Source organism: Miniopterus schreibersii (genome assembly GCF_964146895.1).
Source record: "Miniopterus schreibersii genome assembly, chromosome: 2".
NCBI classification, from domain to species: Eukaryota; Metazoa; Chordata; class Mammalia; order Chiroptera; family Miniopteridae; genus Miniopterus; species Miniopterus schreibersii.
Window position 1 is genome coordinate 2,724,272 of NC_138102.1, and position 13,679 is coordinate 2,737,950.

The 13,679-nt window shown below is 39.5% G+C and overlaps 1 protein-coding gene across 7 annotated transcripts in view; it reads right to left on the reverse strand.

Moving 5' to 3' along the window:
• Positions 1 to 13,679, reverse strand: part of GPM6A (glycoprotein M6A) — a 161,061-nt gene that overhangs the window by 12,930 nt on the left and 134,452 nt on the right. For 6 of the 7 annotated variants that reach the window (XM_081125054.1, XM_081125051.1, XM_081125048.1 and 3 more), the window contains 2 exons: positions 9,840 to 10,032; positions 1,396 to 1,552 (listed from right to left, as the gene is read on the reverse strand). In XM_081125054.1, the coding sequence (XP_080981180.1) occupies positions 1,396 to 1,552; positions 9,840 to 9,880 (198 nt within the window). In that variant the 5' untranslated portion in view covers positions 9,881 to 10,032. Of the gene's footprint in view, positions 1 to 1,395; positions 1,553 to 9,839; positions 10,033 to 11,946; positions 12,136 to 13,679 lie in introns of those variants that run through there. The other variant, XM_081125049.1, reaches the window with a different exon arrangement.

The window sequence follows — 13,679 nt, forward strand, 5'->3', positions numbered from 1 at the left end:
ATGCCTGTCTCATTCATGACTTTATCTTAAGAACCTCACCACACATTCTCTAAACTTTAGAAAGCATGACCCGAGATAGTTAGAGAGGATTGCGCACAATGAGTCAAAACTGTGTCAGGTTTATATTACAATGTAATGCACACCATTTCATGTCATAGATATTTAAGCTACTTAATCATGTTTATATAACGTTATAAATATGGTGACTCCCCTGTCATTTTAGTATATAATGATATTAATGTGAATTTCTACTCCTCCTTTAATGATTTTTATAAACTTAAAATCTAAGTCTTTCGTGCATATTAATTTTACTTTTGCTATCGAAACAGAGTAAAATATGATTTTAAGTTTGAAAATAAAAATTTTCCTTTATTTCATAAATATTTTTAATATTTATAAAATATAGTAAAAGGCTATTTGTGTATCCTAGATAAAGTTGAATAAGAGACTTAGCCTCAGGATAGGATAAGTGGATTTTTAGTTCAAACAGGGCTTAGATGTTGAATAAAAAGACAGACAGATGCATGTATTGGTAGATGGATGAAAAGCAGAAGGCACATGCCCTGAGGTTAAATGTAGGCTCAAATCCACACAATGACACAGATTGATGATATTTTTTCATGCAAGTTACATGTCACTGGATTTATAAGCATATTTCCCACATTCAGAAGAGTGGTTCATTATATAAAGTGTCCATGCAGGTAAACATCAACCAGAAGAAGAGAATGACAGCAGATAGCCTCATGGGAGTTGCCACATGAGTTTGTCACATGGTATTAATTAATCAGATTCACATACCAAAGATCTAAATCTAGATTATCCCTGAAAAGTAGCCAAATAATAAACAACACTTTCAAAAAATGTGCTGACCACTATACAAACGTGTATAATTATACAATTGTATTAATTTAGGTGCATATGGTAGAGCTTATGCACCTAAATTAATATAAATGTATAATTCTTATCTTATATCACTATTAAAAAGATATTAGATGATACACCCCCCCCCCCAAATTTAAGGTACAATACACAGATATGTATTTAAAGAGAAAAGACACAAGTATTGCCTATAAATTGCAGATGGATTTTTCTCTTTTGGAATTTCTACATATTGTATTGAAACCTCAAATCCCTTATGGAAAAAAATCATAAATCAATTGACAGTTTTGCTGCCTCTAAAATAAAAACAGTTGTGTTGCATGTGATTTGAGAATTTGAAACTGAATTTTCACATGGAATAATCTTAATTCAGAAAATAATACTAAGAATTAAGATAGTGATCACAGGAGGGATGTTCCTGTTTAAAAAATACTTAAATCCTTGGCAGATGAAGACAAACACCTGTGTGCAACTGAAGTAAACACATTACACATTGAACGTGGATGATCAGCATACCCAGGCGCTCACGCAGCGGCCGCAGGTGGTGATCTTGAAGTCCCCGTAGAGATCCTTGATGGCACCCGTGGTAAAGAATCCCTCCACCATGAGCAGAATGCCATACACGAAGAAGGCGGCCGCAATGCCATAGATGACGTACTTGAAGATGTCAATCCTGGGGGGGAAGACAAGGGGATTTATTTCACCAACTCTTCATGTCTGACCTGTAGCAATGGATCCTCCAGGGCTCATGGCTCCTTTGGAATGAAAGCCACAGGACATTTATGTTCATAATGGAGACTGGATGCAGAAACATTTCTGTTCTACATGCCTAATGTTTTTATAGACATTTTTTTCTGCCACTTCCAGTATCTGGTGACAGGCTCGTCATGTCTGTAAGTTTCTTCTTCCCTCCCCACCTTCCTTCCCTGGTTCACACCAAGCTAGTCTTGGATATGCAGTGAATCACATTTCCAAAGGAGTTTGCTCAACTTCATTTGATAAGCAGGGTAATCAGCATATGATTTCTCTAATTATGACAAAACATCAAATATAAAGATGTATGTATATATCACTGAGTTTTAAGAACTTACATTAAAAGAGGAAGAAAGCTTTATGGTTAATGATGCATTTGTTTTTGAGAAAATCACAACCTCATGTTTTTGATATTGTTAAAAGTTGATTTTTTTATGTCATACTTACTGTAAATAATCACTAATATTTTCTGTTGATAATATCACTAATAAAAATATACAGTTTTACAGATAAGTTGTACTTTTGATGAGTAAGCCTCTTAGGTAGAATCACTAACAGATACTACATGGAATTGTACCCGAGACAAGTTATAACATGTGAAGGGTAGTTTTGGTGGGTACAGTATCCTTGGTTGGCAGTTTCTTTCCCTCAGCAATTTAAATATATCATCTCACGCCCTTCTGGCCTGCAAAGTTTTTGCAAAGAAATCCATTGATAGTCTTATACAGTTTCCTTTCTAGGCGAAGAGTTGCTTTTCTCTTGCTTCTTTCAAAATTCTGTTTTTCACACTTGACAATTTGATTGTATGTCTTGATGTGATTATCTTTAAATTTATTCTAAGTAGAGTCCACTGAGGCTCTTGAATCTTGAAGTCCATTTCCTTAAACAGATTTGGGACATTTTCTGTCATTACTTCTTTAAATAAGCTTTCTGCACCTTTCTCTTTTCTTCTGGACTCCCACAATGGATATATTGGTCAACTTAATAGTGTCCCATAAGTCCCTTTGGCTTTTTTTACTCTTTTTCATTTCTTTTGTTCCTCTGACTAGATAATTTCAAATGACTTGTCTAAGAGTTTGCTGATTCTTTATTCTGCCTTATCAACCTGCTTTTGAACCCCTCTAGTGAATTTTTCAGTTCATTTATTTGGCCCCAAAATTTATGTTTGGTTCTTTCTTATATTTTCTGTCTCTTTGTTGATATTCTCATTTTGTTCATGCATTGTTTTGTTGAGTTCATAAGACACCTTTATTATGGTTATTTTGAATTCTGTCACATAATTCATATAACTCCATTTCTTGAAAATTGGTTTCTAGAGATTAATTTTGTTCCTTTTTGAGGCTGTGTTTCTGTTTCTTTGGGTGTCTTGTAATTTAGTGTTGTGGGTCCTTGCATTTGAAAAGATAGCTACCTCTCCCAGTCTTTAAAGAATTAGCTTTATATAGAAGAAGACCCTCACCAATCAGCCTGGCTAGACATTCTGGGGGTTACTGAAACCTTTTTGGGGGCTGTGATTTTAAAGGGCCTGTAAGTGTAGTTTCTCAATCAGACAGGCTTGCTGGTTTCTTTTTCAGAATCTCATAATCTTGCTCCCTCTGGTGACTGTGACACTGTTAGTTCCAGTTCTATAGCAATAAATGCTGCCCCAATCTGTCTTGTTCTCAGCAGCCAACTAGCATCAAAAGTATACCAGATACAGAAGAGTCAGGGTCAGATTCAGAGAGAGAGCTGAAGATGCTGCACTTCTGGCTTTGAAGAGGAAGGGGGCCAGGAGCCAGGGAATGCAGGTGGCCTCTGGGAGCTGGAACAAGTAAAAACATGGGTTCTTCCTAGGCCCTCCAGATGGAGTGCCATCCTGCCAATACCTTGATTTCAGCCCATTTCAATAAGCTCAGTAAGACCCATTTCAGACTTCTGACCTCCAGAACTGTAAAAAAATAATAAATTTGTGTTTTTTACCCACTGAATTTGTTGTAATTTGTTACAGAAGCTACAGGGAGCTAATACATTACTATTATAAACACTATGGTAAATCTTTGGGTACAGTGCAGGTTGTTTCCTTGACAGAAATTCCTAGAAAAATTTAAGGTATATTTTGTGAGAATGGTGCCCAGAAAGTTTGTGACAAATTAAAGATGCACTGATAACAAGTAAGAGGGCCTATTTTCTCTTTATTTTCCAATACCAGATATTATCACTTTATTTTTCTGGTAAGTTGATAGTTAAAAAACAATGGTATTATTTTAATTCATTTTCTTATTTTAGTATTGTGGATGAAGATATATTTACAAGGTAATCATTTTGTATTCTGTAATGGGATATGCTTTTATATCTTGCCAATTTTCTACTAGAATATACATCTTTTGTTGTTGAATTAATTCTGTGTTTATTAGAATTAAGCTCTTGTCATGTAAGTGGAAAACATGTTTCTCAGTTTTTGTATACATTTTAATGTTTTTAATAATACTTTAATGAGTAAAGTTTAATTTATATTATGTCAAATCTAAAAAGCTTTTCCTTTGTGATTTCTTACAGTGCTTATATAATTCTTTCCCAATAATAAGTGAAATTTTAATCTATTTTTAATCCTAACCTTTACAAGTTTTACAAACCTTGGTCACTATCATTATGATAACCATGACCATCAGCATGCATGAATTCTGGTTTCTCTTTTAATGAATTTATTCATTTAGCAAAAATTACTGGGCTATGCTATGTGCCACTCACTGTGCCATTCACAACAGACCAAACAGTTACAAATCAGAGAATGGTAATTAGTACATCTAGGATGCATAAGGTTAATGAAACAGGGGGAATGGAGAGGTTAAAAAAATTAATACTATATGGTGTTGGCACAGATATACATACAAGTACCTATAAGCACATATAAATTTATGTCCCTACTCACATTTTTACCACTCATGGTTATCACCATCATGATAACCTTGGTCACCATCATGATGATAACCTTGGTCACCATCATGATGATAACCTTGGTCACCATCATGATGATAACCTTGGTCACCATCATGATAACAAATGTCGCCATCATTATGATAAACATGGTCACCATCATGATGATAACCTTGGTCACCATCATTATGATAACCATGGTCATCACCATTATGATAACCTTGGTCACCATCATTATGATAACCAATGTCACCACTATTATGATAACCATGGTCCCCACCATTGTTGCCATCATGTTCATGAAGGGCTAATGCTTATAATGCGCAAACCATGTTACAATCGCTTAAAAATGCCAACTCATTTTATGTTCCTAACAACCTTAGGAAGTAGGCAGCATTAGTGAGTCCCTTTTACTGATGAGGGACTGAGGCAGATAGGTTAAGTAACCTGTCCAAGGTGAGACAGGTAGAAAGGAAACAAAACCAGGGAGTTTGGCCCCAGAATCAGTGATCTGATGCACAGACTATGTGGTCTCTCTGTCTCAATTCCTCATAGATTATGTACTTGTTCAGTGGTTGTGGGGAGTTTTTTATTTAAACATGTATTTGAGGATGACTAGTCTGCCTGAAATATTGTCCAAGGAGAGGTTCACTGTTTATTTTATCAGAAGTCAGGGATTCAGTGCAGCTTTCTAACTGAAGTTCTAGCTACAAACTAAAATTATTTTTGACTCTCATATCAATACTAATTTGTCTGATCTTCAAACTTCTTATAAGTAGAAGACTTCAGCCATCTGGTTTAATTGTCAACCCCCTGGGTCAGAACAGATGGTCTGCACACTGCGGTTGACTTCCAAGAGCCTACGAAACCTGGGTTTATCTTGCCATGAATGCCTGCTTTCCTTTCATCTTCACTCCCATCCATTAAGCTACTGATAACAGTTTCCCATTTCATTAACTCCCAAGGAATAAGTATGAACTACAAGCAGATGAAGATTTATATACACATTGTGTTAGTTGAGAGCAAAATCAATATATCTGTTTTATAGAGCTTACTGCCTGCTTTTGCTTTAGGCAAACAGAAACTAATTTTAATGTGTGCATTAAATATCAAAGAATTCATTACCTAGAAACCTCAGTTTTTGATGCACTGACCTCAAGTCACCGTCATAGAATTTTGAAAATGAAATATAGTCACTCTGGAAATCAATAGTACTGGTTCCTCAACCCTCACTATAATTTGTCAAAACCCCAGTACAGTTCCTGTCTAATAAATTTTAGGGGTGGTGGTGTATTTGTGAATAAGGCTGTCCCTTGCTCAGTCCTCAGGGAAGTTATTCAAGAAGCCAAGTCGCTGAGCCAAGCTAGTGGTTTGAATTGTTTAATATCTAAATTTCTAGCCAGTTTCCATATTTCATTGTCTTATATGTGAATCTGCTTTGCAGAAGTAAAATACCTACTGTTCTTGCTCACTCAGTCAAGGGACACCTAGGAAGCACAGCGATAACGCTTTGCCAAGGGGCTCGCAGATGAGAAAGTCTGAATCACAAATCAGAAAATTGGCCTCCTTATGGAGCTGAATGAGGTGCAGCTGGGAGCTGTGTCCAGTGCTGGGGGCCTAACCAGCTACACCAAATAACAGAACATGTACTTAGAGTGTGGGAATATTCCCTAACGGGAACCGTGGGTGAAATTACGTACTTAGTGTCACAACCACTTGGGCCAGCCAATGACCATGGACTTGACATACTAAACTGACAGATTAAGGGAGAAAAGCCTCTGGGAAGCCAAGAAAATGAGGAGGAACAGCAGGATTCTTAAATATGTATCAATCGGTCCCAAAATCTTTGTGAAATTCGCTCTTTTCCCTCTCTCTGGAGGTCTCCACGTCTCAAGTAGAATTTGACAAAAGGATTGAAAGGGTGACATCAGCTGAAGAGTAGGAGCCACGCTTCCGATTTCAGATGGCCTTCCCTTGGCAGGCGCTGGCGGTGGTTAGAATTCTCTGTCTAAAATAGAGATTGCATGAGAATGGAGGTTATTTGCAAGCTTGCTCATGAGAAGTGGGTTTTGGATGCTGGACAGATTAGTGAAGTGGGAGAGTCATGCCTCAGTGCGCCCGTCCCTCCTGTCTCCTGCAGACTTGGAGACACTGGCCCTGTTGAGATGCGTGTGTGTGTTTAAGACGAGGAGACGGAGGAGAGAGAGAGAAGCTGAGACAGGAGTGACTCCTCAGGCTCCAAGGACCACAGGTGGGAGGCTGGAGTCTTGGACAACTGGTTTTATCTTTTGCGCACAGGCTTCATTTCTTTCTAAGCGTGTGGCGCAGCAGCGCTTGATCTGATTGAATCGAGCACGAGACTCTGGAGAAAAGGAATCAGCTCTCTGTGGACGACTCAGGGTGGCCGACAAGTCTCTCTTCACAATCGCCCTGGTGCATCTTCTTCCCGACCCTGCCTGCCCTTGTGCCTGCGATGGGCTTCCACGTGCCTCCGCCTCACATTCCCTACTTCACTGCCTCTGTCTCTTAGCTATTCCGCTGATATCCCTGCGAGGCAGCCCCTGGGGTAATCTCTACCTTGTCTGAACCCTTATAAAACCTTTGAAGGTGTCAGTTGGCACGAACTGTGCCAGCAGCTAATGGCACGTATCTTCCCTCTGTGTTTTCGTGACCTGCTTGCTGGCAGAGAGCCTGAATTCACTTGGTAGCTTCACAGGGTCTGGTACAGGAATTTCAGGTATTTGAAATATGAAAGGAGAGACCAGTTGAATCCTTGCTTTTATTCCGGTCAAAGTGCCATTCCTTCCATTCCAAACACGCACTATTGATTTCACATTTCACTTCCAATCTAGGAGACCAACTTTTGGTAAAAGTACTAAATTAAGCATAATCTCTGATTTCTCTCCCGAACTCCCACACATACAACTCCTTCCCCTTCAGCAGAGCTCTGGATATATTCAAGTTTACTGTCTAAATGCCAAATAAATATCTTGACAATTGGTTTCTGATAGATGTATACAACCATCTCATGGCACTTATTAGGCTTGTATTTCTTTAACATGCCTACTCCAAAACTAAAGTTATCAATTTGGATGTAGCCTAAATGTAGAGAATCTGGAGATTTTAAGGACATCTGTGGTAGCTTAAAATAATGCACAGTGAAAATATATTTTGTCCAGTGTAGGCTGAAATAAAACTAAAAAGAAAATGTCAGTTTTATCACATTAAAATATATCCATGCAACCATTTCCTTAAGGTTCTCCAAAACTAACTTGCAACAATCCAAATAATTTTCAACAGTTTAATTATATTTCAAATGATGAAGATCATTTATAAACTATCAAGGATCAATTCATGCTATACGATATAATGGAAATTGATAAACTGTCTACTGTGGACTTAAATAATTCAATTTAATGGATGATGCTAATTTTTCAGAACTGATTTGTAAAAAATAGTTACATTGGTATATATAAAAACTCTCTCATCCTCTTAATAACTCTGTGTGTGTGTGTGTGTGTGTGTGTGTGTGTGTGTGTGTGTGTGTGAGGTGGTAGTTGGTGGTGGTGGTGGTGAGGTTAGAGGGTGGTTCCCAGTTGGACACACTTACTTTGTTGTATTTCTTATTTTATGGCCAACTGGTCTAAATTTTTAAGTACCAGTATATATATATTTTTTTTTTTTTAAATATATCTTTATTGATTTCAGAGAGAGGAAAGGAGAGGGAGAGAGAGAGATAGAAACATCAATGACGAGAGAGTCATTGATCGAGCCCACAACCTGGGCGTGTGCCCCGATCGGGAATCGAACCCTGATCGCCTGGATCCCAGGTCGATGCTCAACCGCTGAGCCACGCCCGGCCGAGCAGTACCAGTATATTTTAGATAAACATAAATATTTCGACTTTCCTTTCCCTAAAAAACTTGGCTATCACTCTGTCCAAGGGCACATGCCCTCCACCCTCAAGTGGGGAATTCCTGCTCTGTGACTTGATAGAATTGCGCATCTCCTTTTCTCTTTTCATTTTCATGGAAATCAGCAACTTTAATGAATAAAATAACACATACAACTTATAAGCAATACTTTATTCAAGACAATCTATGTGCCTGTAGCTAATGGATTATTTTTAAAATTAGCAATATGTTATATTTTCTGCAATTGGGGTTGGAGAAAAGTTGTCTTCTACTTAGAAGGTTGTCTCAGTTGCCCAAGTGCTTTCTTAGATTAGGGCCTGAGGTTATAATTACACCAGGCCAGTAGGAACTGCCCTGGTAAATAAGAAATGTGGTTAATTCCTCTTTGATGGAGCTATGAGCCAAAAGCAAAGTTGCCCTACCAGTCATAAAACCACTAAGACTTGTAACTCTACAAGCATCTTATTCCAGAAAAAGTATACAAATTAAGAAGGTTTTCATTCATTTAGAATGACAAAATAAAGCAGCGTGAAAAACATTATAATCACACAGTCTCAAGAATGAAACAAAAGCAAGAAACTGTGGGAGCAAGAAATCGTGAATAAATGATCTGAATTGGGAATTTATTGGAGATTAATTCTTCTGTAATTCAATCCTAAACTTTTGCTACTTATAATGTCAGGCAATAAGAACTGAAGCTTGAACAGAAAACTCTTTTCTACTTCCAGACTATGTTTACATTATTTTTTCAGAATACACTAAATAACCATAATTTAGTGATCCCAGGAGTTTACATGTTATGGATGAAATGTACATTTTAAGCATGACTGTTGCTTGTAGAAAGGAGCTCACTATTTCTTACAACTTATCCTTTTGCAGAAGACAGTCAGTAAGAACCTTTCACCATGTTTACTTACGTAGTCGCATCATTGCTGCGAGACAGGGAAAGAAAGATGATGGAGCATACATGGTTGAGTGCCCAGAGGGTTTGGGTGATTTTCCTAGAATCAGCAGTAGAGTCTACATTTGTACCAGGCTCTGTCCCCTGTCTTCTCTTCTATTCTATTAGAAAAGCCTCTGCTCAAATGACAAGAGCAACAGAAATGCGAGCATTCTGCTTAATGGTGATTGAACTTTGGACAAAATACTATAGTCAAAGGAATACACACATTAAGTCCAGATTAAGTTGGCCTCTGGTCTTCCTCGATGTGTCCTGTGCTCATGGTCAAAGTCAATGTCCTTCTCACTCATGTTCACAACCGAAGAGAATTTCGTTCTCCTATAAAACATTGCCTCACTTAACTCTAGGCCCCTGTTCACTCGACACACAGCAAGGTGCACACAGACCCTGGAAACAAGAAGCCACACAGAATGACTCACATGGTAAAGACGTCCAGTGTATCCCCGGCAGTCCTCGCCATCTCGAAGTAGGTCTGCAAAATGTTGACAGTCCCAGAGAGCGCCTCATGACCGCAGCCACAGAACAGGGCTACGCCTGCGTACAGCAGGATGGTGGCGATCAGAGAGGCGTAGGGGATGCCTCCCAGGCATTTAATACAGCACTCAAAACACCCTGCACAGGGAAACAGGAAAAAGGTAGAAATTAGTACTTTGTTTATCTAATTCATTTTTTCCCCAAAGTTCAGCATTATGGGAAAGTATATTTGCATTTGTAGATGACATCTGGTCAACCTTGTCAATCAAGTCCTAGGCTGTTCTGAAGGGTATAAATGTCAAGTTCCTTAATTATAGACTCTTTCTCCAGACAAGAGAATGCTGGCTTCTGCTGATGGTTTTGTTGTCTACCCCAAACCAACAGAAGCCCTTCCTGTCCACCCAGACTTCCTCTAACAATTAATCTTCGCAGACATGCACGCATATCATTCCATCATGACTTCACTGCTCTCAAGTCTCACATGCTGAAGTTTTTATTTCAGTGAAATTTATTATTTTGAACTCCCTGTAGCTGTATCTTTTAAACAGTGAGTCAAAATCTGTTAGTTGGGAACCCAATCGAGTGAAATTCAACCATCAATTTTTAAAAGCGAAAGAGAACAGACTAGACAATGTCTGAGTACATTGTATGTGGTAAGGCAAATTATTTCGGAATCTTTTCAGTTCAGATATTTATGGATGCTATTTTTCTAGTGACTCATAATGCAAAATCTGTTTCTTGCTGCGCTGCATGATAAACAAAATGAGAAAGCCACTGGCACAGTGGGAAAGAGAGAGCACGGCAGGTTAGAGTCCTAATGCGCCACCGCGTGTGTTTTGGCAAGTTTATTCTTTTGATTTCATTATTTACAAAAAGGTGACAGTAAGATGTTCCCTCAAATGATTCTTGTGAGCATTAAATGAGTTAATACATAAAACAGTGCACAACAGAGGAACTACTCAGCAAATGCCTACCATTCTAAGACGTAACTTTAACATTATTAACTATTATTGCATTGTCATATGGCTTTCAAAATTTCTTTGACCAGAGTAATCACTCTTGAAGTTTTTTCACTTTAGCTTCAATTTTTTTTAAAAAAATATATCCCTATTGATTTCAGAGAGAGGAAAGGAGAGAGAGAGAGAAACATCAATGATGAGAGAGTCATTGATCGGCTGCAGCCCACAACCCGGGCATGTGCCCTGACCGGGAATCAAACCCCGATCGCCTGGATCCTAGGTTGACACTCAACCACTGAGCTATGCCCGGCCGGGCTAGCTTCAGTTTTCAAAAGATAGCTTTAAGCATGTAGTCTGAGAAATCAGAAAACCATTGTTGTTAATATTCAAATTAAGCATCAGAATTTTCTAGGTAACTGCTAGACGTCTTCTTCTAAAAGACTGACTAGAAATGCCTAAGTCTCTGCGTTTTGTGATAAGAAATACTGATGAGCTACTTTGTGCCAGCCACTGGTGAGAAGGGACATTAAGGTAAAAGGGTGACAGGCTAACAGGAGGATGATGCCTCTCACCTCAGGCCACCTCTGTCTCTCATTCCTTCCCCAGAAACATCGGATTCCAAAGATTCCTTCCTACTTCTCTCCTTTCGGGACCTGTCAATCAAGTCTCTTTCTGTAATGCTAAAGCCCCTCAAAAACTCTCCACATAACTGACTTTTCCTTTCTTCAGAAACAGATAAAGGGGATTGGAAAATGCACTGTTATTTATTGTACGTAAGTCATAGGGAGATCTGTGTGCAGTTTATCTGGATGCATCTATGTTTGTAGCAACATATGACACCTGCAATGATTGCAAAGCTCCCATGAGGGGTAACTTCCTACTCAGAGGGTGGGCTAGTCTGCTACTTCAATACTGGTCATTAAGAGAATTACAGCTCAGCGCATCTACCCCAGAGGAGGTAAAACAAGGAAGGGGGAGCACCTCCCTGCCTCCATAGCTCTTGCTTGTACATGCAAAATCGTTTCCTGAACACTCCTCCCCCGACACACACACACACACACACACACACACACACACACACACACACACACACCATGTGAGGGACTAGGAAAGGTTAGAACAGCTTGACACTTCGTATGATGGGAGGAAATATCTCCGGCAGATGGACGAGACCAGTGTGTGTAGTATCTGAATGCCATTGAACACAGTTGTGGGTGGAGATGAACAGGGGAGCAGAAAAATCTTTGGACTATTCTCAGTCTCTCCATGTTGTAAAACTGACATCTTACTGATCATGGAAAAATGAAAAGAAAAGAAATAAAATTAGTACCGACTCAAGGAAGAGTTATTCCTAATTTTGGCAAGGGCCCCAAACAGCCCCGTGGTCTCGAACCCCACTCCTTTGTGATTCTTCTCCCCTGTTATTCTTGAGCATCTGCTGTCGGTTTATGAGATGCCTGCTGCAGGCACCGAGATTCCTACTGCAGGACCAGAACGGCATGTCCAGCAAAACCCTTCAGAATGAAGAAAAGAGTGCAAACTGCAAATTCATAGATAGGAATTACCTTCGCTGGGTCCTAGACCTAAAGCACATAACAGAGTGAAGATAAAGCCAGAAGGAGTTGGGCTCAGGAGCAAATGAAGTGGTAACTCTCAGGTGAACACCAAAATGGCACAGAGGACGTCCGATTCATTCCATTTCTAATTCAGTCAGTTTCTACTCATTTCTCATTTCCTCGATTGTGGTTTAGATGGACCCATACCTGCCTCCATGCAAGTTAAGCCTAGTTACCTAGACTATATATTCCCTGGGTATCGGGTGCTATTAGCGTCATAGCCACTAATTATAGCCTTAATTGAGTAGTGACTTCTAAATTTAGAAAAACATGAGATAAATTGCAATACCGAGTAAACCCAAATTGGCAACCCTGAGTTAATAGGCATTTCTGAATGAGTTTAAGATCTCCAAATTAAATGGACATACTTCTTTTACTCTCTATTTAAGTACTGCCGTTTAAATTGCTCAGAATTATATTACCCCTATTGACTAATGCACATGCCTCTAGACAGCCATTCCTTCCAGGTCAGGCTAGAATCTTTCCATTCAAGTCCTGATCCTCTGCAAAACTTTGACAGTAAGGAGCTTTGAGCATCTCATCTTGCACGTTTTGCCCTTGTGCTGGGCTGCATCCTAACTACCCTGCTCTTCTGCGGGGCTGAGTCGCCTGTTGGGTTGAACAGCCTCTCAGAGCTCCATCTGGGAGCAGCGCCTCCCTTCAGCACTCTCCCCAGCGCCAGGGTCCCACGTGGCTGCTGGCGGGGAGGCAGCTCCTTCCCACCCACAGCGGGAAATAGCCTGGGCCAGTGCGTCGCCACGGCAACCATGCTCCTGGCCCAGGACGTGCTTCAAGGCTGCGGATTCTGCTGCCACCCATCCCCACATTTTCACTTGCACCTCGGATGGGAAACAAATCTATTAAATTGATACCACTGCAAGCATAGCAAGTGGAGTGTGGGCACTGGAGAAAACATCTTTTTTCAGGAATCATAAAGACAAGAAAGAGTACTTTGCACCAGAATCATTTTGAGGACCAGATATAATGAGAATCTGGCCCACTCATTCTCAAATAGATGGTTCAAATATCGAACACAGAATTCAGATGGGAGGAGACGCTACCTGTAATACACCAGGAAGCATATCTCAGCTCCAGCTCCCGGCTGCATTTTCTCAAATGAATTAACACTGAATTAAAGGGATTAGGAGACTTGCAACACAGTCTGAAACATCAGCATTGGCCCAATGTTTTGTGGGTTATAGGTTGACTT